The sequence below is a fragment of the Monodon monoceros genome, unplaced genomic scaffold (assembly GCF_005190385.1).
Source record: "Monodon monoceros isolate NGI ecotype Baffin Bay Population unplaced genomic scaffold, NGI_Narwhal_1 Super_Scaffold_22, whole genome shotgun sequence".
Lineage (NCBI taxonomy): Eukaryota > Metazoa > Chordata > Mammalia > Artiodactyla > Monodontidae > Monodon > Monodon monoceros.
Window position 1 is genome coordinate 13,275,732 of NW_021703779.1, and position 27,856 is coordinate 13,303,587.

The 27,856-nt window shown below is 41.9% G+C and overlaps 1 protein-coding gene and 1 long non-coding RNA gene across 2 annotated transcripts; one reads left to right on the top strand and one right to left on the bottom strand.

Moving 5' to 3' along the window:
- Nucleotides 1-1,596: 1,596 nt before the first annotated feature.
- Nucleotides 1,597-27,728, top strand: ZRSR2 (zinc finger CCCH-type, RNA binding motif and serine/arginine rich 2). The gene is made up of 11 exons (XM_029240854.1): nt 1,597-1,883; nt 2,285-2,364; nt 5,853-5,943; nt 9,984-10,092; nt 10,283-10,369; nt 13,170-13,208; nt 13,816-13,934; nt 20,250-20,463; nt 24,179-24,234; nt 25,013-25,122; nt 27,208-27,728. Exons 1-11 carry the CDS (start codon nt 1,843-1,845, stop codon nt 27,678-27,680), a joined length of 1,419 nt encoding a protein of 472 aa, XP_029096687.1. The 5' UTR covers nt 1,597-1,842; the 3' UTR covers nt 27,681-27,728.
- LOC114906206 lies at nt 26,195-27,270 on the bottom strand. Its single transcript, XR_003796399.1, has 2 exons — nt 27,150-27,270; nt 26,195-26,928 (listed from the first exon to the last, which is right to left on the bottom strand). It is a non-coding gene; the product is annotated as an uncharacterized LOC114906206 (long non-coding RNA).
- Nucleotides 27,729-27,856: the final 128 nt, after the last annotated feature.

The window sequence follows — 27,856 nt, forward strand, 5'->3', positions numbered from 1 at the left end:
GGCCGTAACTGCCAAGTCTTCACCTTCAAGAAGTTTAAGATTTAGTGCCAGATGCAGTCTTATGAAGGCAACAAAGTACAGTATAGTGTGATAGGTGTTATAAAAGGTGAAATACTTGTGCTGAGAGCACCCGCAGGACAAGTACCTAACCCACTCTTGAGGGGGTTGGGAAGTTTTCACGCTGCTGCTGCCGTTAATAACAGATAAAGTTTTGGGGACACTAACTATTGCCAGGCACTATGCCAACATATAGCATTCCCTTGATTTTTACTGATGAGAAAACTGAAGACTAAACATTAGGAACTGGGAGTTCCCTGGCAGTCCAGTGGTTAGGACGGCCAGAAAAAAAAAAATTAGGAATTTACCCAAGATCAGAGAGCCAAGCCTTGAGATTCCCAGTCCATCCAACTCCAAAGTCTATGTCCCTAATTACCGATGCACTGAGCTGGACAAGCTCCACTTGGAGGCTTGTTACTGCAAGTGTCTTTGTAAGAGGGAGTAGGGCAGTTTATGAAGAGTTTGGGCTTCTGCTGAATGATTTCAAGGAGGAACTAGGGAAACAGGCAGCTTAGTAATTGGGTATCTCAGTAATTTTGATTTGGAGGAGAGAGGGAAAAAGGTAAGCCAGGGAAGTTATCCAATTATCAAAAGATGGGGGTTGTTAATCCTTTTGCAGTCGCAACCTGTCCTTGGGAGAAACACTTTTTTCTTGGTCTTGTCCCTGGCCTTGTATGTGTAAATCACGGTCTAATTATTAGCAGGGTTTATTTTGTTTTCTCAGTCCCTTACCCAATTGCCCCAGTTTAATTCCTTGTCACCTCTCACCTAGATTGCGTTATTCCGGCTGTACCCTTTATATTGCAAACCAGAGTAATTTACCTAAAACACAAATATGATCACAACAAGCCTCAACTTAAAATCTTGCAACGGTTCTCTGTTCCCTACAGAGCATAATTAAGGCTTCTTGGAACGGCCCTCCTCCACAACCTAGCCGCAGCGGTATTCAAGGAATACCGCTGTATTCCTTGAAACTTTCAAATTGCCCTTTATATTCGATGGCCAAAATTCTCGCGGTTCTGGCAGATCCCACCTTGTTTCACCTCTTAGTGCCTTTGCTTATGCTGGTTTACCTGCAATTCCATTACCACCCTCTCCACCTGAGTAAAGGTCGTCTGCCTTCAAAGCAACTCAGGCATCAGAAAGCTCTCCCTGAATCTCCAGGCGGACTATGTTAAGTAATCTTAGTTGCCTGTACCATATTATCTAATCTATGAATTGGTCCTTCTCTGCCTCTAGATTGTAAATTCCTTGGGAGTAGAGGTTGCACCTTTGCAGCCTCCGTAGTTAATTTCGCCTATAGAGCCGGCAGTTGTGAATGGAAGGGGGCGGCCTAAGAAGCTTTGTCTAAGGCGTTGATAGGTGGAACTATGGAAGGAGCCAGAGCCTCGGACTGGAAAGCAAGGCGAGCAGCGTGAGAGATGAGGCTTTGTGAATGGACGAGAAAGGGGGAGGTGTGGCTTTAACTTCTTGGCCACAAGACACCTCACAATGAGGTGGGGAGAGGGAGTGATAACGCACTGGGGAAGGAGAGAAACACGTTATCACTCCCTCTCGGGTTAGGAGCCCAGAGGATTTTTCGAGAAGGAGACATTTACTTGTGCAGGATTTTGGAAGACGAGCTACCTACCTCCCGTCGTCCGTCTTTGGTCAGCCAAGGTGGAGACAGGCTACCGCCCCTCTAGCCCGAGAGGCCGCGCAGCGACTGCAACTGCGCGCGGCTGCGGACGCCTTCAAGCCTGCCCCTTCCGGCCGACTGTTGCGGGGCGTGGCGGTGGTGGCAAGATGGCGGCGTCCGAGAAAATAATGTTTCCGGAGAAGCTAAGGTGAGCTGGGTTGGGGGAGGTGAGCTGACAAGAAAAGGGGACGGAGCGGACCGAGGCTGGGTTGAAGGATTTGCAGGCAGAAAGGGAGCTGGACCAAGCAGATAAGCCACTGCGGGAGCTCGATCCCTTCCCTCGGCGCGCCCCGGACTGTCCGCGGGCATCTGTGGGCTCAGGGAGGCGAGGAGGGGTACAGGTGATGGGATGGAGAAGACCTGCCGTCTGCGCAGGGGATGGCGAGGCGATGGTAAAAGCATGCTCTGTAATTAAAACACGGGAAGCAAGGTTTCACTTTCGAGCGCCCAAACGAGTTCCTGTCATTGGGCGCGGAGGAGAGGGGAGCTCAGGCAGCGTTGCAGGTGCGGCCACTGACGCTGGAGTGTGTTTGTGTCTTGTTTTTCCAGCCACAAAAAGTACAGGGCCGCCCTGAAGAAGGAGAAACGAAAGAAACGTCGGCAGGAACTCGCTCGACTGAGAGACTCAGGTAATGGATTCATCCTGTTTTCTGTGTATGAAACTGCTCCCCCGATTCCCGTCCTGAGGCCCCAGTGTCAGAAGGAAAGCAAGTACCGTATCCGAAAAAGAATTGCTGTGGCCACGGCCTCTCAAAAAGTTGTGTTAGACCCATGTCAGAAACAATGTTAACGTACTCAAGGGGTGGGGGGGAAGTCACGGTGAATCATCACCCACTGATTACGTGTTAAGTATTTATGAAGTATCTAATATTACAGGTGCAGTCATTACGAATTACAGTAGCTAGCACAGCCTTTGCACATAGTAAAAAAGTATTCGGTGAATAGTTCTCTTTGTAAAACCAGCAGGAGTCGAGGGTTTTAGACACTTTGCAAGTTTTTCTTAAATTTCACTAACATGAGAGACCCCTTGTTGACATTATTTAAATATATATGCATAAAATTAGTTGTGAAACTTACTTGACTTATAAAGCGATATACTTACAAATCACAAAACCAAGTGAAATTATACAATTATACATCCAGTCCCCTGCAGTGGAAGCTCAGAGTCTTAACCACTGGACCGCCAGGGAAGTCCCCATATCTACATTAATGTAATGTTAGGGATGATGGGAAATAGATGCTCACAACGTGAATATGGTACTGAGTGGAGTTTGGAATGCCACTACTACTGTTGCCCTGTGGTTATTTATCACTTTTTTTTCCTATTAAAATACTGTGGAACCTTCATCTGTACTGATGGTGGTGTCATTTGGCCTTCATGGCAGAATCTAACATTTGTATATTAAACCTACCTGTTTAATGAACTTAGTTGTAAAGTTGTATAGTGTAGTTATAAATGCAGATGAAAGCACTGAAATCACGCAGGAGTACTGAGTTATAATGGTTACCATACACATTAGCCAGAATATGCCTGTTAAATTATCCTAGACAATTCTTGAAGTCCACAGACTCAAGGAACCAGGATTCTCCAGCCTTGAGAAAATAGCCATGGAGGTTTTACTTACCATTGGAGTTACCTTGTAACTGTTTCAGTAGCATTACATGGGATACTTAGAATGGAAGGGGCAGTGCGTTGCCCTGCAGCCTGTATTAGCATCTCTGTTTTATTCGTTCAAAACTGGCCCACTAGAGGCAGGATAAAGCATCAGGGATAAAAGGAAAAACAGGTTAGGTTGGCGTTATTGATGCCCTTAGTGATTTCCCACCCTTCTTAAAGTTTTCAGCTTCCTTACTTTGTTTTCTTGTAACATGCCCCCACTTTTTAAAAGTCTTCTTTTTCTTTACATATTTTAAATCCAACATATTCCATTGATTTTTTATTCCCCTTTAACTTTGTAAAGTGCATTTGGAGTGAGCCTCTGTGAATAGGCAGGTGGATGTGTCCTTTGGCAGTTTAGTCAATTGAAGGATGCAGCTCACTGGTCTGCTCGTGATTATATATGGCTAATGAGAGATCCAAGACTAAGCGCTTGTCTCTGGATGGCTGCTCCTGCTTTGGCCTACTCCAACTCACAATTCTTTACTTAGTGGTGCTTCATGAATAGTGTGGTCTACCAAATACTGCTGTGGGTTGTAGCACACGTTGCATGGGCAAACATTACAGAAGGCTAGAATATAGAAGTATTCTGTAAGGATTGCTATAAGAGTGAATTGGCAAGTGATTGGTAGAAATTTCTGGAGTATCAACCTCTCTATTACAGGTAGCCTCTTTAGCCCCCAGTTCTACTTGAAATAATCTGAAACGAGCTGCATTATCAGAAATTAAGGTAACATGAAGGATAAAAAGCAAGTTGCAAAATTGTAGCATGATTCCATATACAGTTACATGTATAATACAATTAGATATACACTTGACCCTTAAACAACATGGGTTTTGAACTGCTCAGGTCCACTTATATATGGATTTTTTTCAATAGTAAACACTATTGTACTACATGGTCTGCAGTTGGTTGAATCCAAGGATGCAGAACCACAGATACAGAGGAATCATGGATGTGGAGAGCCGACTCTAAGTTATACATGGATTTTCAACTGCGTGGAGGGCCAGTGCCCATTAACCACTGCATTGTTCAAGGGTCAGCTGTATGGTGATTATCTAGGACTGGGTGAGCCTTTGGTTAGACCTATACTTAATATATGTGACAGACAATATCTTTTTCCTTTTAGCCTGAGATCTTCTGTTATATTTCCTTAAGATCACTTCAGTTTTCCTCCTTTTTTCCCCTCAAATTTAAATTCTGAGTAGAAGAGGATATAAATTTTTATTATATTAAAACTTATTTTCCCATGTTTTCATTTTATTTTTATTTTTTTGCGGTACGCGGGCCTCTCACTGTTGTGGTCTCTCCCATTGTGGAGCACAGGCTCCGGACGCGCAGGCTCAGCGGCCATGGCTCACGGGCCCAGCCGCTCCGTGGCATGTGGGATCTTCCCGGACCGGGGCACAAACCCGTGTCCCCTGCATCAACAGGCGGACTCTCAACCACTGCGCCACCAGGGAAGCCCCCATGTTTTTATTTTGAAAATGTTCCAATGTACAGAAAGTTGAAAAAATGGTTCAATAAACATCCATGAACCCTTCGTCTAGATTTGTCAATTGTTAACATTTTGCCTTACTTTCTCTCTATGTATAGATAGATCGATCCATATGTACAAATTTTTTCTGAACCCTTTGCATATCAGTTGCATATACATACCCCTTACCCCTAAATACTTCAGCCTGCATCTCTTAAGAATAAGGACCATAATACTAAACAAATAAAGGAACATTAATTCAGTAATATATATACAGGCCATATTTAAACTTTCCCAATTCAAGTTTGATTATTTTGAAAAGCTCAAGCCAGTTGTCTTGTGGAATGCTCTGCATTCTAGATTAGTCTGTCTTCTGATTGGCTTCAGGTTACACTCTATAGCAAAATACTACAAAGCTGATGCTGTGTAGCTCTCATTGCATACATCAGGGGGCCTCTCATGTCAAGTTGTTCCACTCCTAATGATGCAAGTGTGGTCTAAGTGTTGCCAATCAGATGGCTCCATTGTAAAAGATGTTCCTGCCTTTGTAATTAGTACTCGTCTGAGGGCTGATATTTTGAGATAATGTAAATAAATATCCTCTTCCCAAATAAATATCCTCTTCCTACAGTGGGGTGCAGAAGTGAGGACTTTTCTACTTAAGTCTTTCTACATTTTTTAGTTGCCATTCTTCTATACAGGTGGATGTTCCCTCTCACACCTCACCATCTTTTGGGGTATCACTATGGAACCATCAATAAATTTTTTAAGTTTAATGTGTTATCTACTACCATTATTGTTCTTTTCAGTGTTCACATTGTTCCAATTTGGGCGATTGGGGCCCTTTATTATTAGAAAGTTTTAAAAACAGGTTTGTACCATAATTGTAAAGATGAAAAATTGTATGTAAGTTTTTCCCTGAATTATTGACCAAGGTTTTGTAATATACAGATAGTGTACTAAAACATTGACATTCCTTCAGGACTCTCACAGAAGGAGGAGGAGGAGACAGCGGCGGATGCCTTTATTGAAGAACAACGACGAGAAGAAGAGAGGCTGCTGGAGAGAGAGAGGTCAGCACTGATTGAAGCGCTTCCTGCGAACCCAGTTATTTTACTTGAATATCCTAAATCTTCGCTAACTAGGGCGGGTCTTCTTTATACAATCTTATACAAAATAGGTCTTATAAAATACCCTGGATAAACTGTTTAAACCGCTAGCTGATGGGCTGAAAAAAGATATTGTCTTTAAGAAAAAAAAAGTATTATTCACTCTTTTTGCTCATTGGTAAATGTTTTTGAAAAAAAATCCAAATAATTAAGAAGTGTAAACAGTGAAAGGGCTTCAGTAAACTCAACACACCAAAGATAGCCCCAATAAGAAGGTAAGAAAGAAACTGTAGATGTAGTATATATGTATATTTCTATCGTGGGATGATATTTATACCTATTTTTCTATAAATTGCTTTTTTCGCTATATAGGACATTTATTTCAGTGTTGGTGCAGAGATCTAATTCAACCATTTCAACAGCAACACAGTATCCATTGTATGACTGGCATAATTTATTTTCTATTCATAATTTATAGTTCTCTACTGATGGACATTCAGGTTATTTACTATTAAATAACACTCACTTACCATGTACTATTAATTTACTCTTATTTACTATTAATTTATTATTATTTTACATTCAGGCTTTTTACTATTATAAAAAAGTTGCAGTGAGTATCCATGATTATAAATCCATGGTAATTGTCCTATTATTTCCTTATGAAAATGCCTAGAGGAGAAGTACACGTAAAAGGTAGATGGGCAGGTAGAAAGGGCATCCAGATTGCAGTTTGCAGCCTTTCCAAGAGTGAAGCAAGGTGCCCATCTCTCCACACCTTCACTCACACTAGGCGTTATCAGTTCTTAAAACTCCTTTAGTGAAAAGTCATATTTCATTGTTTCAAATGTACATTTAAAAAATTTTTTTATTAGAGTATAGTTGATTTACAATGTTGTGTTAGTTTCTGCTGTACAGCAAAGTGTATCAGTTATACATATACATATATCCACTCTTTTTTAGATTATTTTCCCATATAGGCCATTACAGAGTATTGAGAAGAGTTCAAATGTACACTTCTTAATTAGTAGGGTTGAATATCTTTTTATATATTATCTATTTGTAGCTTGCTTAGTTCTTGCACCTTTCTCTTTTGGGATTCATTTTTTTTTAAGTTTGTTGTGTAAGCAATGTTATTACTTGATTAAGGATATTAATCCTTTATCTGTCATGTGTGTGATGTATATTTTTCTCATTTGTCATCAGTCCTAACTTGGCTTATCGTGTTACTCACATAATTTGATCTCCATGTCATCAATTTCATCGTGTTATCTAGCCTTGATGTCTGATTTCAAAAGGCCGCCCCCATCCCCAGATGACAAAAATATTCTGCTCTTTTTCTCTTTTGGTATTTTTCAGGGGGTAGTTTATTTTTTATTCCCCAAGTGGTACACAATAATATGAATCTGCTTAATGCTACTCGACTGTACGCTTAAATGGTTAAAATGGTAAATTTTATGGTATGTATACATTGCCACAATAAAAAATAAATAAATAATTTTTTAAAGGAGAAAAAACTTTATAGGTCCTGTCTAGCTATTTAGTGTGTTCACTGGAAATGTTGCTTCTTTTCTTGTAATTAGTTCCTTTTACCCAAATAAGCACATAAATAGGTGGAAATATGAAAATGCTGAAAAAAAAAAAAAAGTAGTAATGATTGGGAACAGGGAGTTGGATTCAGCCAGATCTGCATTGCAGTCCTGGCCCTGCTACTTACTAGCTGTGTTCAAGTTGCTTAATCTCTCTAAGCTTCAATTTCCTCGCCTTAAATATGGACATAAACAGGGACTTTCCTGGTGGTCTAGTGGTTAGGACTCCACGCTTCCACTGCAGGGGGCACGGGTTCGATCCCTGGTTGGAGAACTAAGATCTCACATGATGCAGCCAAAAAAAAAACCATCAATCATAGTACCTACAGCATAGAATTGGGGAGATTAAATGAGATTAATGAGGTGGTAAGTGTATAGCGCTTAACGTAGCGTGAGCAGATAGGAGGTGCTGTAATATCTCTGGTTGTTCTTACTACTAGAGATTTCTGTAATGATAAAGATGATATGTATGGCATGAAATAGGGAAGTCATTTTTCTTGCTTTCCCATTTACTTAGATGCTTCTTTTAAATCACATACACATGTCTTTGTGTTCCCTTGATTTTTGTTTATTCCTATACGAGTTGCATAATACTTTATTGTTGAAAAGCAGGAAACTTATTTGAAAATACTGAATGGCTTTATGTACTACTTAAAAGGAGGTGTATAGTGTCAAAGGTAAACAGAGCCGGACATTAAAGTGCAGGAACAAACTTTATTCAGTAACTCCTGACAGTAGGGGAAGACCTGAGCTCCATTCTGGTTTGTGCAGAGGCGATTTGGGCATTTAAAAGGGAGAATGAGGAAAGTGAACAGTACCAGGAGTTGTTCCCTGTGAAGGTGACCAGGAAGCTGTGTTCATTAGTGGGCAGTTAGGGAAGTTAGGGCTTTATCCTCCCACAGAGACTGGGAGCCAGAGGCCTCATCCTTCTTAATGACTGCATTTCCCAGGAATGGCTCTCAGGCCCTTGAGAGAGACCCTTATGAGCTGTAAGAGACACATATTCATAATTACGAGCCCTTTTGAGTGATGCTCTAGGAGAGGGAAGGCAGAGGCCTATTATCAGGTGTTGGCCAGAGCAAACAGTCCATTTTCTAGGCAGCATTGAGTTTTCTCAGGCAGGCATTTTAATGTCTTGGGGGGGTGGGAGGTGATGGGGTCATCCTAGGGACACAGCCTTATGCTGCTAAAAGGCATGCTAGAGTTTGCTCAAGTCTCTTAGTGCAGGGGGTTGACAGAGTTATGTGCCCAGAGTTCTAGAGTTCTCAGTATATCCAAGTTACTAAGTTTTAAAGTTTGTAATATTTTACTTTTTTGTGGTCTTAAATGTATATACACTTTGGTTCAGTTTATTTACAATGAATATCTTCCTCAAAAGGTTTATGAATCAGAGTTCTACACACTGAAACATTTACATATACTCTATGACATACACAGGAACGTTGACACATGCAACATGCCAGTGTCTACTATGGCTAAAAGATGGGTTCCTGGAATCTGTAGTTGGAAATGGAATACTTTTTCCCATCAAGTATTTGAAATTGTGGTTGGGTCCCCAGACTAGACATAAAACCTTATTTAACTGCTAATGTCCCTGAAGTAATATAGAACAGTTTCTCATATTTCATTTTCCTTTTACAAATTCAGTGGGAAAATGCAGTCTAGGTTTTAAACACTTAATCGGCTAATAAACTTTTGAAATATAACCCATCTTTAAGTTGGAAACTTGTGGTATTGGATATCTGAGACACCATTTTAAGATAAGATCACTCTTTATAATTGGTCATTTCTAAAAATAAACTAGACACCCACTAATCTGTTTTTGTAACTCTTTGTCATCTTTTCTTACAACCTGTAGCTTTCTTTATTTTAAAGACACGATCACGATGTAGTTCTATTTTTCTTCTCTCAGCAGTTAGGTGCTTGGGGCAAACCACAGGAGTCTCTCAGCTGTAAAGAGTAGAAGTCCAAGGGTTTACAGCAGGAGATGTCAGGTTTTTATCATGCTGCAATCCTGCGATGGGCACGTTCAAAATGCATAGAACAGGAAGGGTGGTACTTCCTGAATGTGAAAAGCTGGATGTTACTCACTTTATTGGCACCCACACATCACTGTGGTCAACCTAAAGGGAAAGCTAGAGTGTCATTGTTTTGTGTAAAGATATTACAGATAGGAAATGTAGAAGTAGTGATTTTATGCTGTCACCCTCTAGGAGGATATGCTAAAATGTAGTGCTTTTCCAATATCACTACTCACCTCTCGATCCTCTTACCTCCACTTAACTGCTTTCTAGAAAATATCTTTCATGATACTTTCGTCATTCCCAAAATCCCATTTGCTATCATATATGTGTGTGGATGTATTTGTAGATTAGTGCCCATTCCTTTTATCTGATCACATCGTTACATCAATAGGCAAAAATTACATGAGGAGTGGTTGCTGCGGGAACAGAAGGCACAAGAAGAATTCAGAATAAAGAAGGAAAAGGAAGAGGCAGCTAGAAAACGGCAGGAAGAGCAAGAGGTATGGTATTAATCAGATAACCAGTTAACCAAAATGACTCTCATTGAGTTACATACCTTGAACTTTAAAAATCGGATATTATCCATTTTACCAGTGTTAAAGTTTTTCATTTATTTGCCCCATATGTGAAATGTAAAAAAGTGAGTCTGAAAAATAATTACCTTTCTTCTTTCTTTTTTCCTCTGTAAAGAGAAAGTTAAAGGAAGAATGGGAAGAACAGCAGAGAAAAGAGAGAGAAGAGGAGCAGCAGAAGCTACAGGAGAAGAAGGAAAGAGAGGTGATTCCCGTCACAGGAGGATAGATGCACTGCGTATCCTCTTAGTGAGCAGATGGGGTGGGTGATAGGCTTGAAGGATAAGCTATAGGCATGTCAGGTTTGGACTTGTTTTTTTCTTTAGAAAGAGTCATGTTTTTAGTTTGGATATACACTAGCGTTTCCTTATGATGCTCTTCTTTGGGTGGGTGCTGTGGCAGATGCCTTAAATGAAGGTTTTCCTTCATCTCTGCCGACCTTACTCTCTATACCAGGGATTGGCCAACTTTTTCTGTAAAGAGCCAGAGTAAACATTTTAGGCTTTATGGTCTGTATGGTCTTTGTTGAAAATGTCCAACTCTGCCAGTGTCCCGTGAAAGCAGCCATAGGTAACACGAAAATGAAGGGTGTTGCCATGTTCTAATAAAACCTTATTGTTGTATTGATTAAAAACCGGCAGCTGGCCCCTGCCTTACACTTTGTACCACTCTAGAGCAAATGGTGTTCTTCGGGGGTTTTGCTGTATATGGGTTGACTTACTTAGAGAATACTATTTTGTATAGTTTCCACCTTTGTTTGATTCATAAGAGACTTCACTGCTTTGGACGTGTCAGCAAGAACTAATAGATTGAAAGAAATCAGACTCAAATATTGAGGGATGAGGAAATATTTTTTGTTATTAAATCTTGACTTCCTTTCTAACTTGTGCTATAAAGGCAATTGTAGCTAACCTATAGTTGCTCACACACAAAAAAAGAATCTATAAGGTATATGTATATATCCTCTATATCTTCCAGGATTGTTTTTAAAGATTGCTTTGGTCTATTTTGCTGCTGTTCCTTAACAGTGTATTTATTTCAAAGATATCACAGCTCATCTTTCCTTGACTGATTCATCAGGATGTATCTTTTCTGTGATAATGCTATGTATGAATAGCATAAAATTGGGTAATCACCAGATTACGGGGAAAAATGCATTTGTTTACATCCTGGTCATGATGGGGTAGAAGCAACCTTTGTTTCTTTTGTCTCAGGCCATCAGTTAATTCCAGTGCAAATTTTAAATACCCTTATTTGAGTACTGCTTTCCAGATGAGGTGAGATCATGCTAAGTTTTTAGGGGGCAGGAAAATTGTTTGGAGCTTGTTATTTTTTTAGTAGAGAGTAATAAATTCCCATTTTAACAGTGGAATGTTCTTCAACTGAGGTCTTTCTGGCACCAGATAAAAGCTAACGCTTTTGTTTCAAAGGAAGTCTGGTGAGACATTAAGGAGAAGTGGGTAAAATGAAGTCGATTCTAAGCATATATAAAGGGATCTGCATTCTTTGTTTCTCCTGTAAGCTAGATGCTTCTCTAGGGGTTGGAGATAGGGCAACGAAAAAGATCTGTACTCGTTGAGTTCGGTTTCTAGATGGCGGAACTGAACATAAGCAAGCAAAAAAGGTCATTTGAAGTGCTCTAAGGTAATGTTAAGTGGTATAAAGGAATAAAGCATTAGAAAAAAAAAAGAAATAAGGCAGAATGTCATGTGACAGAGTGATTGGGGTAGGAAAGTACTTCTTCCGATTGCCTGTCCAGGAAGACTTCTCCAAGGAGAAGCCGACGTGTGAGCTGACGCCTGAATGCAGAGATCTCAGAGAGAAGGGCTCCAGGCAGAGGGGGGACGCCCTGAGCGTGGAGCTGAAAGGAGGTCAGGGTGCCTGAATCCTAGAGACCAAAGGAAAGAGCAGCAGGGGTGGGGAGGAAGTCAGGAGGGTAGGCAGGGTCATTCATGTAAGGCCTCCTGGGTGGGAAGGACGAGTTTGGATTTTACCTAAAGTGTCATGGGAAGCCATTAAAGGGTTTTTAATCAGGGATTGACTTCATCTAATTTATATCGTTACTTTTAACAGATCATTCTAACTTTTGTATAAAGAATGGGGGATGGGGGTGGGGAGTGGTGACCAAGGAGGCAAGAGTGGATATATGGTGACCAGTTAGAAGGCTGCTGTTCCAGACAGGACATGATGGTGGTTTGGATGACAGTAGTGCTTAATACAGAGAAGTACAGAGATTTGGGGTGAGTCGTGGCACAGTCAACGGAACTCTAGCTGGTAGGCTGAATGGACCGGGAAGGGAATTCAAGTCATACTTTTAGCTTTTTAGTTTGAGCAGGTGGTCAGATGGCAACACCGTTTACTGAGATGGGCATTTAGATGGGCAAGGGGTAGGCAAGAGTGAGGTTTGTTTTGAGCACGTTAAGTTACTGAGGACCCTTACATGGCCAGGCAGAGTTAATCAAGTAAGCAGCTAGACATATGAGTCTTCTATGTAATGCTTTAAGGAGTTAGGGAAGAGAAGTCTGTCGAACATAATTTAAAACTTATTTAAATGCCAAGGAGGTCAAAATTTACTGGCATATTTCAGGACTGACTTTGCCTTATCGGAAAGTTTGAGATTTTTTATCAATCCCAGTTGCTGCTGTTCATGTCATAATGTAGCATCTGTTAAATGTCTGTGATGTTTCAGCTAGCATTGTCTTTTATGATATTCACTAATACCTCATCTTAAAAACTAGAATGTGGAATATATGTTCAAATCTACTAAATACTACTCTTACTGAAATTATTAGAAGACTGTGTTTTGCAATGTGTGCTGTTAAATGTCCTAGTTGAACGAAGACTCTCAGCTATATGTGCTGTAGAAAGCAAATTAGAACCTGAAGCCTTTTGTGTGCATACGTTTTTTTTAAAATTGTGACACATGAGATTCTTAACCAGAGAAACCAGATGTGACTTACCTGACTTTGAGGTTTTCATTAGTCCTATGTTTGCACCATTTGTAGGAAGCTGTGCAGAAGATGCTGGAGCAGGCTGAAAATGAGGTATTTTCAAAACCTTTCATTAAGAATTTGAGACCGATGAACATTTCTTTAAAAACAATATTTCCAATAATGTTAATTTCATGGTAAGCTACTTAGATCCTGTCTGAATGTGGGAATCTCCTGTGTGGCTCTGTGCTTTGTACCGCAGCAACAACAAAATTGAACTGATGAACAAAAGCAAAGATTACCCTGGTGGACTGGACTTGTTTATAGTCCTTAAAGTGTGTGTAACCAGCATCACACACACTTACGCCCCAATGGATGGTTTAACTTGATTCACAGTAACTTAGATTGGTCTCAGGGGGTGGTTCCCTAAGAAGTCCTTCAACCCTTTTAGGAATGGATGGACAGAAGGGAAACCTTGGTGACTGCTCCTGGTAGCCATATCGATGCCTGATGATGGGCAGTGACTGGGAGCCAGGAGAGACATATAGCCCCTGTCTCACGACAATTGTTTGTAGAGTCTAGATTGTGTGATACAACTTGAATGTGTATATTCTTACATGAATCTGTTTTTATTTTTGACCAAAATATTTCGAATACCTTTTAAACATTTACTTCTTCATGGATTTTTAACACCAAGTAAAGTCATGGTTATTTTTAACAGTTGGAAAATGGCACCACATGGCAAAACCCAGAACCACCCATGGAATTGAGGATAATGGAAAAAGATCGAGCTAATTGTCCATTCTACAGTAAAACAGGAGCTTGCAGATTCGGAGATAGGTAACCAATTTTGCTTTATTGTGTCAGAGTTAAGTGACTCAAAATGTTGAGGTTTTTGAGTTGGCACGGGCTGGAGTTTGAAATGTTCATAGGCATCTGCTGCATTCTTGCTGCCGCTCCGGTTCCCCCAGCTGAGCATCCCCTGCTCCCTCCACACCCCCGTACCTCTTCTCTGGGTGGGCTTCGTCCAGTTCTCTGGCAGGGCTTCCTTTGCGTTCCTCCCACAGCTATCTGAAGACCTTTTGCTTTTATTTCCTTCCTGCACTTGTATTAGTCCACATGGGACAGCTGGGATGGGGAAATAATCTATTTCAAAAGACTGGAGCAGTCTGGCTTTATTTTTTGAATGGCAAACACTGTACACAAAAGAGGCTTTAAAAACTGGCATGCCGGGCTTCCCTGGTGGTGCAGTGGTTAAGAATCTGCCTGCCAATGCAGGGGACGCGGGTTCGTGCCCCGGTCCGGGAAGATCCCACATGCTGCGGAGTGGCTGGGCCCGTGAGCCATGGCCGCTGGGCCTGCGCATCCGGAGCCTGTGCTCCGCAACAGGAGAGGCCACAACAGCGAGAGGCCCGCGTACCGCAAAAAAAAAAACCCCAAAACTGGCATGCCCAAAGGGATATCTGTGAAAGACAGGAGCCGAGTGAGTAGAGGAAAATTCTAATACGCGTTCTCAGTCTGCTCTGATTCAGGAACAGACACCAGGTTCAACATCTGGCTTTAGCGGCTGTCAAGGTGGGAAAGTTACTTAAGCCCTCTGTGCCTTAGTTCCCTCACCTGTAAAATGGGGATTAAAAGCAGTACCCCTCGGGCTTCCCTGGTGGCGCAGTGGTTGAGAATCTGCCTGCCAATGCAGGGGACACGGGTTCGAGCCCTGGTCTGGGAAGATCCCACATGCCACGGAGCAACTAGGCCCGTGAGCCACAACTACTGAGCCTGCGCGTCTGGAGCTTGTGCTCCGGAACAAGAGAGGCCGCAACAGTGAGAGGCCCGCGCACCGCGATGAGGAGTGGCCCCTGCTCTCCGCAACTGGAGAAAGCCCTCGCACAGAAATGAAGACCCAACACAGCCAAAAATAACTAAATAAAATAAATAAATAAATAAAATTTTAAAAAAAAGGCAGTACCCCTCTTCTAAGGCAGTTGTGAGTGAATGCAGGGAAAGCAGGGAGAACATGGCAGGCCCATGGCAAGTTCTGAGTGTTTGCTCGTATTTTCATTTCGTTACTGTTGCCCTTATTCTCTGAGACACTCTGCTTTCCTCCCTCTTTTGGATCAATGATTTTAAAACAAGACATTCATGTGGAAAACTAAGTGTTGATGTTTTCATTCATTTAGCAAATATTTCAATACCAACTGTATGCCAGGCAATGGTGAGTTTTATAATTTGGCTTGTTTATGAATGAACAGCTTAAAGTAGATAAATAATTCATAATGGTGAGTAAATCCATCTGAGGCAAAATCTAATTATTACTTTTCATTCTGCAGAAGAAAAGATCTAATTATATCTTAGTGTCCTATTCATCATAAAAAGGAATATGAATAGGCAAATTCATATGTATTTAATGAGAAACTGTATGTTGTCTCTCATGTTTATTTTATTCATAAAATTTTCCATGCTATTTTATTTCCTTCTTTGAAAATGTGAACCTTCTCTAGCTTTCTCTTTCTTTTTTAATTTAAGCCTTCACATCATTTTACATTTTTTAAGAACAGTGGTTCTCAACCCTGGATGCACACTAGAATCATTTAGAAAGCTTGAAAAAAATTATGTCCTACCTCAAATTGATTAAATCAGAGTTTCTGAGACTTGGGCACCCTAATTTTTGAAATGTGCTCAGGTGTTTCTGATGGGCCCAGGATTGAGAGTCACTAATGTAGGATTTGTGACTCCTCTTATATTTTATAGCTGGGATTGTATATGCCCAGAATATCTGTGAAAGGATTCACAGGATCCGGTCAATAGTGAAAGTCTCCTCTTGAGGAACTGGGAACTAAGGAGGGGAGAAAGACTTTACCCCCCTTCGTATCCTTAGAAGTGTTTCCCAAATGTATGTTTAATTTCATCAAAATAGTAATAATTGGGGCTTCCCTGGTGGTGCAGTGGTTGAGAGTCTGCCTGCCAATGCAGGGGACACGGGTTCGTGCCCCGGTCCAGGAAGATCCCACATGCCGCGGAGCAGCTAGGCCCGTGAGCCATGGCCGCTGAGCCTGCGCGTCTGGAGCCTGTGCTCCGCGGCGGGAGAGGCCACAGCAGTTAGAGGCCCGCGTACCGAAAAAAAAAAAAAAAAATAGTAATGATTGATGTAAAACATCCCCCACCAAAGAAAAAGTGTACAGTGACTTAGCTTTGAAAGACAGTTGAGACTCAATGTGAGTCACCTTTGCATTGGCGGGGGTGGGGTAGGGGTGGGGGATTGAACCAAATTGTATGTAAGGTTTCCCAGCTGCAGGAGTCCTCAATTATGATATGTCTCTAACATTTCCCTAAATGTGAAGACTTGTGGTCATCGGATTCTGGAGTCTTCTGCTGGGCATAAGTGAGAGAAGGGGAGATGTCCTAAGTGGTTTCAGGAAATCAGTTGACAGTACTTATTTGTGAAAAGGGGAATGGACTGTCAGGCTCTCAAAACCCATCCCTGAGGGCCGTTTCAAGGAAATATTGACGGTGGTCAGCTTAGTTTTTGAACCTTTCTTAATATATTCACAGGCATGTGAAATTTCACCATCACAACTATCAAAAAAAAGTATGAGAGCGATTTGGGTATTTGCATGATTCAAGTGATCAGTTGTGAAATAAGATTCCATGAAACCAGCAATTACAAAATCCAGCACCATTCCTTCAAACAAAGATACTACCCCCCTTTCACAGAGAGCCCCAGTGACTTGCTCCAGATCATACAACTGTTCTTTTCTGTTAAGGTCTGTCACAACATCAGGCACTCCCATAAGCTAAGCATTTCTTTGGTTGCTTTGTTTTCGTAATTAGTACGAGTTTGATTCTAGAACCTTTTTGCACTTGGAGTCACAGCTTTGAGGGGAGTTCAATTTTTATTTATTTTTTTGGTCCTAAAAGAACATAATCACTGATGAAAAGTAAAATTTATTAATCAGAGTAGTTATTTATACCTCACTTGTTTCCAGAAGTGATTTAAAGAAGGCTCACAGGGCTTCCCTGGTGGCACAGTGGTTAAGAATCTGCCTGCCAATGCAGGGGACACGGGTTCGATCCCTGGCCTGGGAGGGTCCCACATTCCACGGAGCAACTAAGCCCGTGTGCCACAACTACTGAGCCTGAGCTCTAGAACCCACGTGCCACAACTACTGAAGCCTGTACGCCTAGAGCCCGTGGTCCGCAACAAGAGAAGCCACCGCAATGAGAAGCCAGCGCACCGCAACAAAGACCCAGCACAGCCATAAATAAATAAATAAATTTATGAAAAATAAAATAAAGAAGGCTCACAATCTACTACACTAAGTTTAATAAAATAAAAGAAATTGAAAGCAAGGAAAGGAGAAGAAAGTGAGTTATTGTGAACGTACAATACATTTGGCTTTGGAGTTGTATCCATCCCAGGCAGAAATGAGCTATGTAGTTCTTACCAAAAAGGAAATGAGTGGGATCTCTGGAAAGACAAAGATTTTCCAGGCATCAGAGTCTAAATGTTTCTCCCATGGAATACTGTATAAAGACATTGAGTAGGAAGGTGGACAGTAACTTTGATAGATGTTTTATTAACAGTTGCGTATGTAATTTTCATGAGAATATTTCTCACAAAGACCTTCAGTAAATAATCACAGCCTAGCATGTGATTATTAGCATGTAGCTTGATTCTATAAAGGACAAAGGTAGTGGGTGCCTGGAGTGCTCCCCTGAAAAAAGAAAAAGAGGCATAGTCAGTTAGCTCTACCTGAGGGGGCATTTGGAGACCCATGCCATTTATTGGCTGTCCTTTGGTTAAGATAATGTCCAACTACATGATTTTGTGGCAGTCTTACTTGATTCAAGGATCTGAGTAAATAGCATGGCCTAAACCAGGAGTCCCCAAACATGGCTAACCTTCAGGACCAGGTGGGGAGTTACTCTGAAAACATGGGTTCCCCACTCTTGGAGTTCTGAACAGATGGTCTAGGGCAGGACCTGAGAAATCTCAGTTCTTCCCAGGTGATTCTGAGAATCACATGGGTTTGGTACCACAACTTTAGACTGCCTTCCCAAATATCTCTTGTCTTAGCTGACTTTTCAGTAGAACCTATAGGGCTGGCCTTAAATGCGCTCAGATTATATGGACTATCTCTAGGCCAAGTGGGATTTTTCCCTAGATGGGGACTTTGGTGCTGTTCCAAAACTCACAAATGTTCATTTGACATCCTGGGTACTAGAGCCAAGTTCATTCAGTTATGATAATCCCATGAGAATTTTAACCTTGTCAAATTGATTTCTCATTTAATTCTGTATGTGCTCCATACTTGTAAAATTCTGGTTCTGCTAACACTGCCAACCAGGTTGAATCCTCGTTCTTTTTTCTGTGGGTATTTGTCCTTGGGAAGATGGATCTCATTACAAGGTCTCTGACTGAATAATCTAGGAGGGTCCTTTGAAAAATAGAAAATTTCACTTTAATGAACACAGATTGCCCATTTCTGAGCTGGGCATGGTGTATACGGGGCATTCTGTGTGCATTGTCTCACTAGGTATACAGATGTATGTTACAGACACTGGAAAGTGAGCATGAGTTAAACGTTTATTCATTTCAGGGCCATTGTTTTTTTCTAACACCTGCCTTGTTTTTCAACTTTTTTTCTTCCAGAGTTCTGGGGATTTTTTTCTAAAGTTCTTGTTTTAACTAATTTTTAAACTAGAAATTTAATCAGGAAAATTTTGATGATTTGGAATCCTAAACTGCATTTTTTTTCCTTCATTTTACTTGAGGAGAAGGAAGTAAATAAGAAAGTAAACTCATATAAAAGATTTTTTAAAAAAATTACTCAGTTACAACCCGGTCCAGTTTAAGCTATGAAAAGAAAATTGTTCTTCACAATGGTTAACCTTCATTAAAGAGAAATTCCTTACATTTAGCACATCATATAACACACAGGCAGTAGACTGTCGATAAGCTCGGATCTCTGGGATCTTCTCTCCCCAGCCATGTGACCTGGGTACGTGTGCTTCTCTAGGCCTCACTTTCTTTCTTTCAAAGTGGAGAAAATACTAGCCCTGGCTGTCCTAACAGTTTGCAAGGATCAGAAAAAGAATATAAAAATGCCATGAAAACTATGAAATGCAATCCATTTAGCTGAAACTCTCAGAATACCCTTTTCTCTAAGTGTCGGGTTTATTGGCGATTGTATGGAACCAGGATTGCACTGTTCTCACCTTGTCCGGAGTCCCATGCTCGGTGTCTGTGTGCCTTTCATCACGGTCCGTCATGCCCATGCATCTCTTTCCCGGTGCTTCCACATGTGTAAGTCTTCCTGAACTTCAGTAAAAGGCAGCTGAATGGCATCTGAACTTGGAAATAATTCCCAACCTTACATTTTAATGAGACCCAATATATTGGTCAGTCTGAGAACAGGTTTTTTTTTTAATGCTGGATACTATTTTTTTAAATAAATTTATTTATTTTTGGCTGCGTTGGGTCTTTGTTGCTGCGTGCGGGCCTTCTCTAGTAGCGGCGAGCGGGGGCTACTCTTCGTTGCGGTGCACGGGCTTCTCATTGCGGTGGCTTCTCTTGTTGCGGAACTCGGGCTCTTGACGTGCGAGCTTCAGTAGTTGTGGCTCGTGGGCTCTAGAGCGCAGGCTCAGTAGTTGTGGTGCACGGGCTCAGTTGCTCCACGGCATGTGGGATCTTCCCAGACCAGGGCTCGAACCCATGTCCCCTGCATTGGCAGGTGGATTCTTAACCACTGCACCGCCAGGGAAGCCCTTAGAACAGTTTTTTGTTTGTTTGTTTGTTTTTTTTGCGGTACGTGGGCCTCTCACTGTTGTGGCCTCTCCCGTTGCGGAGCACAGGCTCCGGACGCGCAGGCTCAGCGGCCATGGCTCATGGGCCCAGCTGCTCCGCGGCATGTGGGATCTTCCCGGACCGGGGCACAAACCCGTGTCCCCTGCATTGGCAGGCGGACTCTCAACCACTGTGCCACCAGGGAAGCCCTAGAACAGTTTTAAGTGTTGAAATTTAAAGTCTGAATGGGGTTTATCATCTTACAGTTCAGTTGAAACAGCTAAGTTGCTTGAGTATCTCACAGTTTAAAGCAAGCCTTTTATGTGTAATTTCTCACCATTGGAATGCTGAAGTTTTTCCTTCATACGCAGGTGTTCACGTAAACACAATTTCCCGGCATCAAGTCCCACCCTTCTTATTAAAAGCATGTTTACGACATTCGGGATGGAGCAGTGCAGAAGGGACGACTATGACCCTGACGCAAGTCTGGAGTACAGCGAAGAGGAAACCTACCAGCAGTTCCTGGACTTCTATGACGATGTGCTCCCCGAGTTCAAGAACGTGGGGAAAGTGATACAGTTCAAGGTGGGCACATGCAGTGCGTGTGGAGGACGGGACTAGTTCGCCTCCCTCTGAAGCACCGGATGGGATGGGAAAGCGAGGGCACAGGCTCTCTGCCTGGGTGGGATGTGCGCTATGGTGGAGGGCCTGGCGCCATGTTGGAAGGAAATGTTAATTCTTTCTCTCTCTCTCTCCATCCACCTCATTGCCAGTACGGTTGAGGTACTACTTGAAATCTTAAACAGGTACTAGCATGACATTTCCTGGGTTCTGAGGTTTTGATGGGAAAAGATATTTCATCCATTCAGTACCTTTATGGTCCCATTCTTTTGCAGCCTGTGAATTCTCTGCATAAGGTCCTCTGCAGCTAGGTATCCAAGCATTCGCTTAGGGGCTGTGTATGATGCGGAATGCCCTCCCTCCCGTGGTCGGTCTCCCCTAGAGCCGAGGAGAGCAGAGTGTGACAATCCTCTACTTACTCCACCTACCGAGGTGGTTGATTTGTTGTTACTGTATTGTGTTGATGGTGCCTGCTTGCAGCTTCCACCCAAGGTGCATGTTCTTTCTTCTGGAGCTCCCCAAGAACATAAACCTTGATTCCTTTTCATTTTTTATTTTTACTTTGTTTTTATTCACTGAATACTCTCAATACTGAAAATAGTGTTCCCAGAGTCATGGTTTGTGATGCAGCATAGGGGGTAAAAGAAGTGTTCAGATTACAGAGTTATTTTAAAACATTCCTTAAAGCAAGCGTGAAGTCAGGTGTAATGGCTGCTGCTCCTGGGCCCAGTGGTCAAATCCTAGCACAGTGAAGTCTCCTGCTGTCTGCGATTTGATCACATCCGAACCTGAATGATTTTGTTATGTTAGGATGGGGGAAATGGCCCATAATTTGGAAAGAGATAGGAATAAAGCTGTGAATTTTTTCTGCTAGTTGGAAATGACAATGGAAATTTGGAACAGCTAAGAAACAGAGCAACTGCGGCCCTCGTGAAATTCAAGGCTATCCTTCTTACTACTGATTTCAAGATTTTAAAAAATTCTTTCAAAATTTCTCTTTCCCCTTTACCTTTTCTTTCTGTTGCATGCACTTTCCCGTCTTCACAGTACTTCTAAGTGCCTGGCCACACACGACTCGGTGCCACGTGAGAAGCACCGCTGAGGAGCTGGTGTGCTGACTAGCCGTGGGCTCTTTGCCTCTTTGTGCCTTTTCCTCATCCCTGAAGGGCGAGGACTGGACTACATCAGTGTTTTCCCGCATGGGGTCCCTACATCATACTGCTTCTGGGAAGTTAGTGCTGGAGCTTTCAACACCTCAGGCTGCTTAATGGAAATCACCCCCATTATCTGCAACAGGCCGTACCTACTAACCGTGGAGTTTTTTTTTTTTCTTTTGTTGAGAATTCTGTCAGCCAGGCTCATGCTAATCACGTTGGCAGTTATAAATGGAAAGCTGTTTAATAAACTTTTAGTAGAAAAATTTCCAAAACATCAAATTCATCATGGAAAATTAATAACGGGTCTTTGGGAACCACTGGCTTAAATGATCTCTAAGGGCCCTGGTGCGGCTCACGTGGCCTCCTGGGGCCTTTCAGTCTTCCTTCTCTCTCTCTCTCTCTTTTTTTTTTTTTTTTTTAAGATTTCGAGAAGCATGTGGGATCTTAGCTCCCCGACTCCCTGACTAGGGATCAAACCCGCACCCCCTGCATTGGAAGGCAGAAGGTGAAGTCTTAACCACTGGCCCACCAGGAAAGTCCCCAGTCTTCCTTTTTTTTCTTTTTTTTTAAATAAATTTATCTATTTATTTATTTTATTTTTGGCTGCGTTGGCCTTTGTTGCTGCATACAGGCTTTCTCTAGTTGCAGTGAGCGGGGACTACTCTTCGTTGCGGTGCGTGGGCTTCTGTTGCAGTGCCTTCTCTTGTTGCGGAGCACGGGCTCTAGGTGCACGGGCTCAGTAGTTGTGGCTCATGGGCTCTAGAGCTCAGGCTCAGTAGTTGTGGCGCACGGGCTTAGTTGCTCCACAGCATGTGGGGTCTTCCTGGACCAGGGCTCAAACCCATGCCTTGGCAGGCGGATTCTTAACCACTGCGCCACTAGGTAAACCCCCCTAGTCTTCCTTCTAAGGATGGTGTCAGTCAGTACTGTCAGTCAGTACGCATCCTGCCTCTCTTGGGATGCTCTAATAAAAATACTCTGCAACTAAGTTGTAAAATTATATTGATAGATTCATTTTGAAAAGAAATGCTAAACATTAGTATGAATATTTGAGGACTTTTTTTTTTTTTTTTTTGCGGTACGCGGGCCTCTCACTGTTGTGGCTTCTCCCGTTGCAGAGCACAGGCTCCGACGCGCAGGCTCAGCGGCCATGGCTCACGGGCCCAGCCGCTCCACGGCATGTGGGATCTTCCCGGACCGGGGCACGAGCCCGTGTCCCCTGCATCGGCAGGCGGACTCTCAACCACTGCGCCACCAGGGAAGCCCTGAGGACCTTTTTATACCGTTATGTAAAACGAAATCAGATTTGTCATTTTTTAAGACAAATGGTCAATGTTCACCCTCACAAGTAATGGGAACAGTGCATATTAAAATGAGATGTTATTCATACCCATCGGGAAAAAAATTATGAATTCTAATATCAAGCATTGGCGAGGTTGTGTAAATTAGTAAAACCACTTTAGAGAGCAGTTTGTCAGTACCTAGTGAGGTTGAAAGTACATGGAACCTACAAATCAGCATACTACTTCCGGTCATGCACACTAGACAAAGTCCTACCGCCCAGAGAGGCGTTCAGGCATGCTGACTGCATCGCTGTTTGTTGATGAAAAATTGGAAGCACCTTGGATATGCATCATTAGAGGAGTGGATAAATATATTTGATAATTTGATATAGCCAGTATTCAGTAGTTTAAAATGAGTCATTAAGTTTACATGATTACATCTTGAAAAAAGGATGTGAAATAAATATTATTTATATAAAATTTTAAAATGTACAAAGCCATACTGTATATTGTTTATCAATATATATACGTGCTTCTTAGCATATATGTACATAAATATGTGTATACCCATATGTACATAACAGACATACACTTCTTTGTATGTCTGTACATAATATATGTATATATTTTATGGCACACATATGATATATGTGTATATGCCTGTCTGTGTGTATGTATGGCTGTGGGTATTGTGTCTGTGTAGATAGGGGTGTGTGTGTGTGTGTGTGTGTGTGTTTGGAATGTGAAGTTTACACCCAACCTGAGGATAGTGTTCACCTATGTGATGGAGGAGGGAGAAGAATAGGATGGAAGGGCTTCAACTGGATCTTTCATGTTTTATGTATTTAAACATTCTCAGTCAAAAATGGAAAATGTTAGGGTTAAATCTGGGTGGTGTATATCGGGGCTGATTTCTAGTCTCTCTATTTTTTTTCTTTTTTTAAAATAGTCTCTGTATTTTTATGCATGTGTGAAGCATTTCATATCTTTGGACAAAAAAGAATCAGGATCAACAGGGATCAGGTAATTGGGGCCTGCAACACTACCGTCTGCTGAAGTATGCCTTAAATAGACGTAAGAGTGGGGTAGTATCTTAATTTTGGAATCTTTGATTGATAACAACTTTTGGTAATGTTGGCCTGGACAAAAAATGCGTTTGATGACTGGAGGGCTTCTTTTCCTTAGGTTTTTGCCTTTTTTGTTTGTTTTTTAATGATGGAATTCTTCATTGCTCCTTAGGTCAGCTGCAACTTGGAACCTCATCTGAGGGGCAATGTGTATGTTCAATATCAATCGTAAGTATTCTAAACATAAACATCTTCATATTTGTCACAATATAGTGTTGTGATTACATTGACATCTGGGATTTTTCCACTGAATATATACCTTTCATATGCATGGTATTTTTAAAAATGTAAATATTAAGAGCTGACCTAGAAATATGGAAAGGATTAGAAAACTATATATTTGTATTTCATTTTTCGTATACTTAGAGAGTTTTTAATTTTTTGCATTATAGTTAATTTTTTACTTATATAATTTTAAAATTAAAACACAAACTGAAAAGGGATAACTAGAATAGAGAACCCCAAATAAAAGCCCCAAATAATTTCAGTGTGCATTTGGCCCGCTAAGAGAGCAAGCAGTTAGTGTGTTGTTTCTGCTCGTCTTGCTGTTTCCCTGTGCTGCCATGGCTAATGCGATAAATTAACCATTGTATTGAATAATAGGAAGGACAGCATCTGAGCTGAGAAGGAACAGGCAGTGACAATGGAAAACACTTCTGCATTTTTAATGGTCCAATCTTTTGGTTTAAGAAGCTTTGACTCAAGTAGATTTCCTTGCATCAAAACCTCTGGGAGGGTTGGTTAAAAAAAACTAAAAAACAAAACGGTTCCTGAATAAGGTGAGCTTCAAGGACCTTGAATGCTGTAATAAGGACTCCCTAGGTAGCACAAAAGCAGTGAACTAGGTGGTCCTACAGTAAACAAATACAAGGGTTAATTAACAATAGGGTTAATCTGCATATTAGAAAGTTACTCTAAAGTGCATCCTTTAATTTGTGGTTTCAAGGGAAGAAGAATGCCAAGCAGCCCTTTCTCTGTTTAATGGACGGTGGTACGCGGGAAGACAGCTTCAGTGCGAATTCTGCCCAGTGACCCGATGGAAAATGGCAATTTGTGGTAAAATACAACGTGACTTTTTTCCCCACTGTTCCACTGTCATATAAAGGAATAGTTTTAGGAAAAAAACCAACCTTTTAAAGGTGTGAAGCATAGCTTTTGCCTCACCTGGTAGATGAGCAGAGATCATTATGTAAGGTACATCACAGTTTAGACCTGTAACTGACCTTGTGGGTCACTTTATGGATGAGGTGACTGGGGTCACAATGTATAGGTGACAGAGTCGGTGCTCGAAGTCCTGGGCTCTGCAGGAAGCCTGAGAAGTTGTGTCTATCAGGGACGCCGTCTCCTGATTGCAGTCTCAGAAGTGTTTTCTATTCATTGGCTCCTCACTTGAGCTGGGTTTTTTCCCATCTTTATCCCTAATGAACCTTCTGTCACCTTTGCCACCTGAAACATTACCTATGACACTTCCTGCCTTATTGAAATACAAGCTTTTGTGTCGTAAAGATTGATTATAGCTGTAGAACCTGGTCAGGGCACATTCAGTCAGGCTGACTCATCAGACAGTGGCTGCCAAGTCAGGAAATTAGTCAGTCCTTTGAGTAGCTGGCAATTTTGAAGGGCTCATTCTGTTTTGATTTCTATCAGATGGGCTTCTCCGAACCATTTCTTGTTGAAGTGCTCCGGGAGCTACGAGAGGAGCTGCCCATGCCTTACGGGACCACTTCCCTTACCCTTTGCGTTGCTTTGCTTTATACTCGCCTGCTTAAAAACCTCTTATTTCAAAATCTATAATTTATAAAGGCTGAGTCTTTGGCAACCCGGTCTTAATGGATGCTCTCACTTAAAAACCATTTATTTGAAGGGAGAAAAAAAAGGAATTTAGAATTCCTTGCTTTGGCAAACCAGAAGAACCATTATGCCTGATTTAAAAACTGGGGTGCTGAAAGAGATGGGTCTGTTTTCTCCATTTCAGTGAGGTGCTTCTGAGTGTGACTTTGACTCCCCCAAAGCAGGAGACTATTTATTTCACTTGTTATTTTTTAAATAACAGCTTTATTTTTTCCTAGTAACTAATGAGCATTTTGTCGTGTCCTTATTATTGGATTATTGGCCACTGTATATCATCTTTGGACAGATGTCTGTTCAGATGCTTTGCCCATTTTTCATTAGGTTATATGTCTTATTGAGTTGTAAGAGTTCTTGATATATTCTACAGACAGGTCCCTTATCGCAGATATGATTTGCAAGTATTTTCTCCCATCATGTGGGTTGTCTTTTCACGCTGATGTTGTCCTCTGAAGCACAAAAATTTTTAATTTTGAGGAAGTCCAATTTTTCTATTTTTTTTCTTTTTTTGCTTGTGCTTTTGGTGTCATATCTAAGAATCCACTGCTTAGCCCGTGTCACGAAGATTTACTTGTATGTTTTCCTCAAAGAGTTTTATAGTTTCATAGCTTACGTTTAGGACTCTGATCCATTTTGACTGACTTTTTGTATATAGTGTGTGGTATGGAGGTATTTCACTTTTAACTCTTTTACATATTTAGGGAATTCACCGCTTTTAAAAAAGTTTGAAAATCCCCAAAAGATCTCTAAATTGTTCAAGTAGATTTCACCTTTGACAAAAATCTTCCATGTTCAAAGCACCTGGTAAATTTAAAGCATTAGGCCAGTGTTTATCATCTTCTTGAAGTATAAGAAAATACAGGATCTTCTACTTATGATAGGCTCTTTCTTTTGGTCAGTGGTTTGGTCCTCCCACCGCCGTGCCCTCAAAGCATGTTGCCAGGGGGACTCCCAGGACTGGTTCTTCACTGTTAATTAGGGATCTGCATTGTCAGTCAGCAGGATGGTAAAAGCCTAGAAAAAATAATGTGGTCGCCATTGGTTCGGTTGCACTCCAACACCATAATCCAGTAGGGGAACAGGGCATTCTGGTTAATTAAAAGTTCTTATCTGTTACTTTTCACAGTGCCCTTTGTTAGAGCATTGAATATTTTTGAAATTCGGGGAACCAAACTATGACATCAATGTACGTAAGGAGAAAATAGTCCTATCACAAGCGAACATCAGAAATGTACCTTCTGAAAAGGATGAAGTGCCAGCAGTAAATGCCGTTTCCTCACTGTGCCCCTGCAGGTTTATTTGAAATACAGCAGTGTCCAAGAGGGAAACACTGCAACTTTCTTCACGTGTTCAGAAATCCCAACAATGAATTTTGGGAAGCGAATCGAGACATGTACCTGTCTCCGGATCGGACTGGCTCCTGCTTCAGTAAGAACTCAGAGAGGAGAGAGCGGCCGGGCCGCCACGACGACTACTACAGTAGGCCGCGGAGGAGGAGGAGCCCCGGGCCGGCCCACTCCTACAAGAGGAACGGGGAGGCCGAGAGGAGGAGGAGGAGGAGCCACGGGGGCAAGAAATCCCACAAGCACGCGTCCAAAAGCCGGGAGAGGCACAGTTCCCGAAGCAGAGGAAGAAAAAGGGGCCGCAGCCGTGGCCGGGGCAGCCGCAGCCGCCGCAGCCGCAGCCGCAGCCGCAGCCGCAGCCGCAGCCGGAGCTCCTCCAGGTCCAGGAGCCGCGGCAGGAGGACGTCGGGGAGCCGAGACTGAACTCTGCACAGCCCCAAATCCAAATAAACTTACCATGTCCTTCAGTGATTGTCCACCCTTTATTATGGCGGCTGCGTAGTTGGATAGAGGGCTCTCAGCTCACGTGGGTTAGCAAGTCTGGCAAAAGCCTATGTAGCCTGGAACCCTATTTTAAAATACTTCTATTCTCCGGTAAT

What these genes read in the sequence shown, in the direction of transcription:
- ZRSR2 (XM_029240854.1), top strand. Translation starts at nt 1,843, where the DNA reads ATGGCGGCGTCCGAGAAAATAATGTTTCCGGAGAAGCTAAG. An exon ending in TGGAGCAGGCTGAAAATGAG is followed by an intron (nt 13,209 to 13,815) that starts GTATTTTCAAAA and finishes TATTTTTAACAG; the next exon opens with TTGGAAAATGGCACCACATG. An exon ending in GTGTATGTTCAATATCAATC is followed by an intron (nt 24,235 to 25,012) that starts GTAAGTATTCTA and finishes TGTGGTTTCAAG; the next exon opens with GGAAGAAGAATGCCAAGCAG.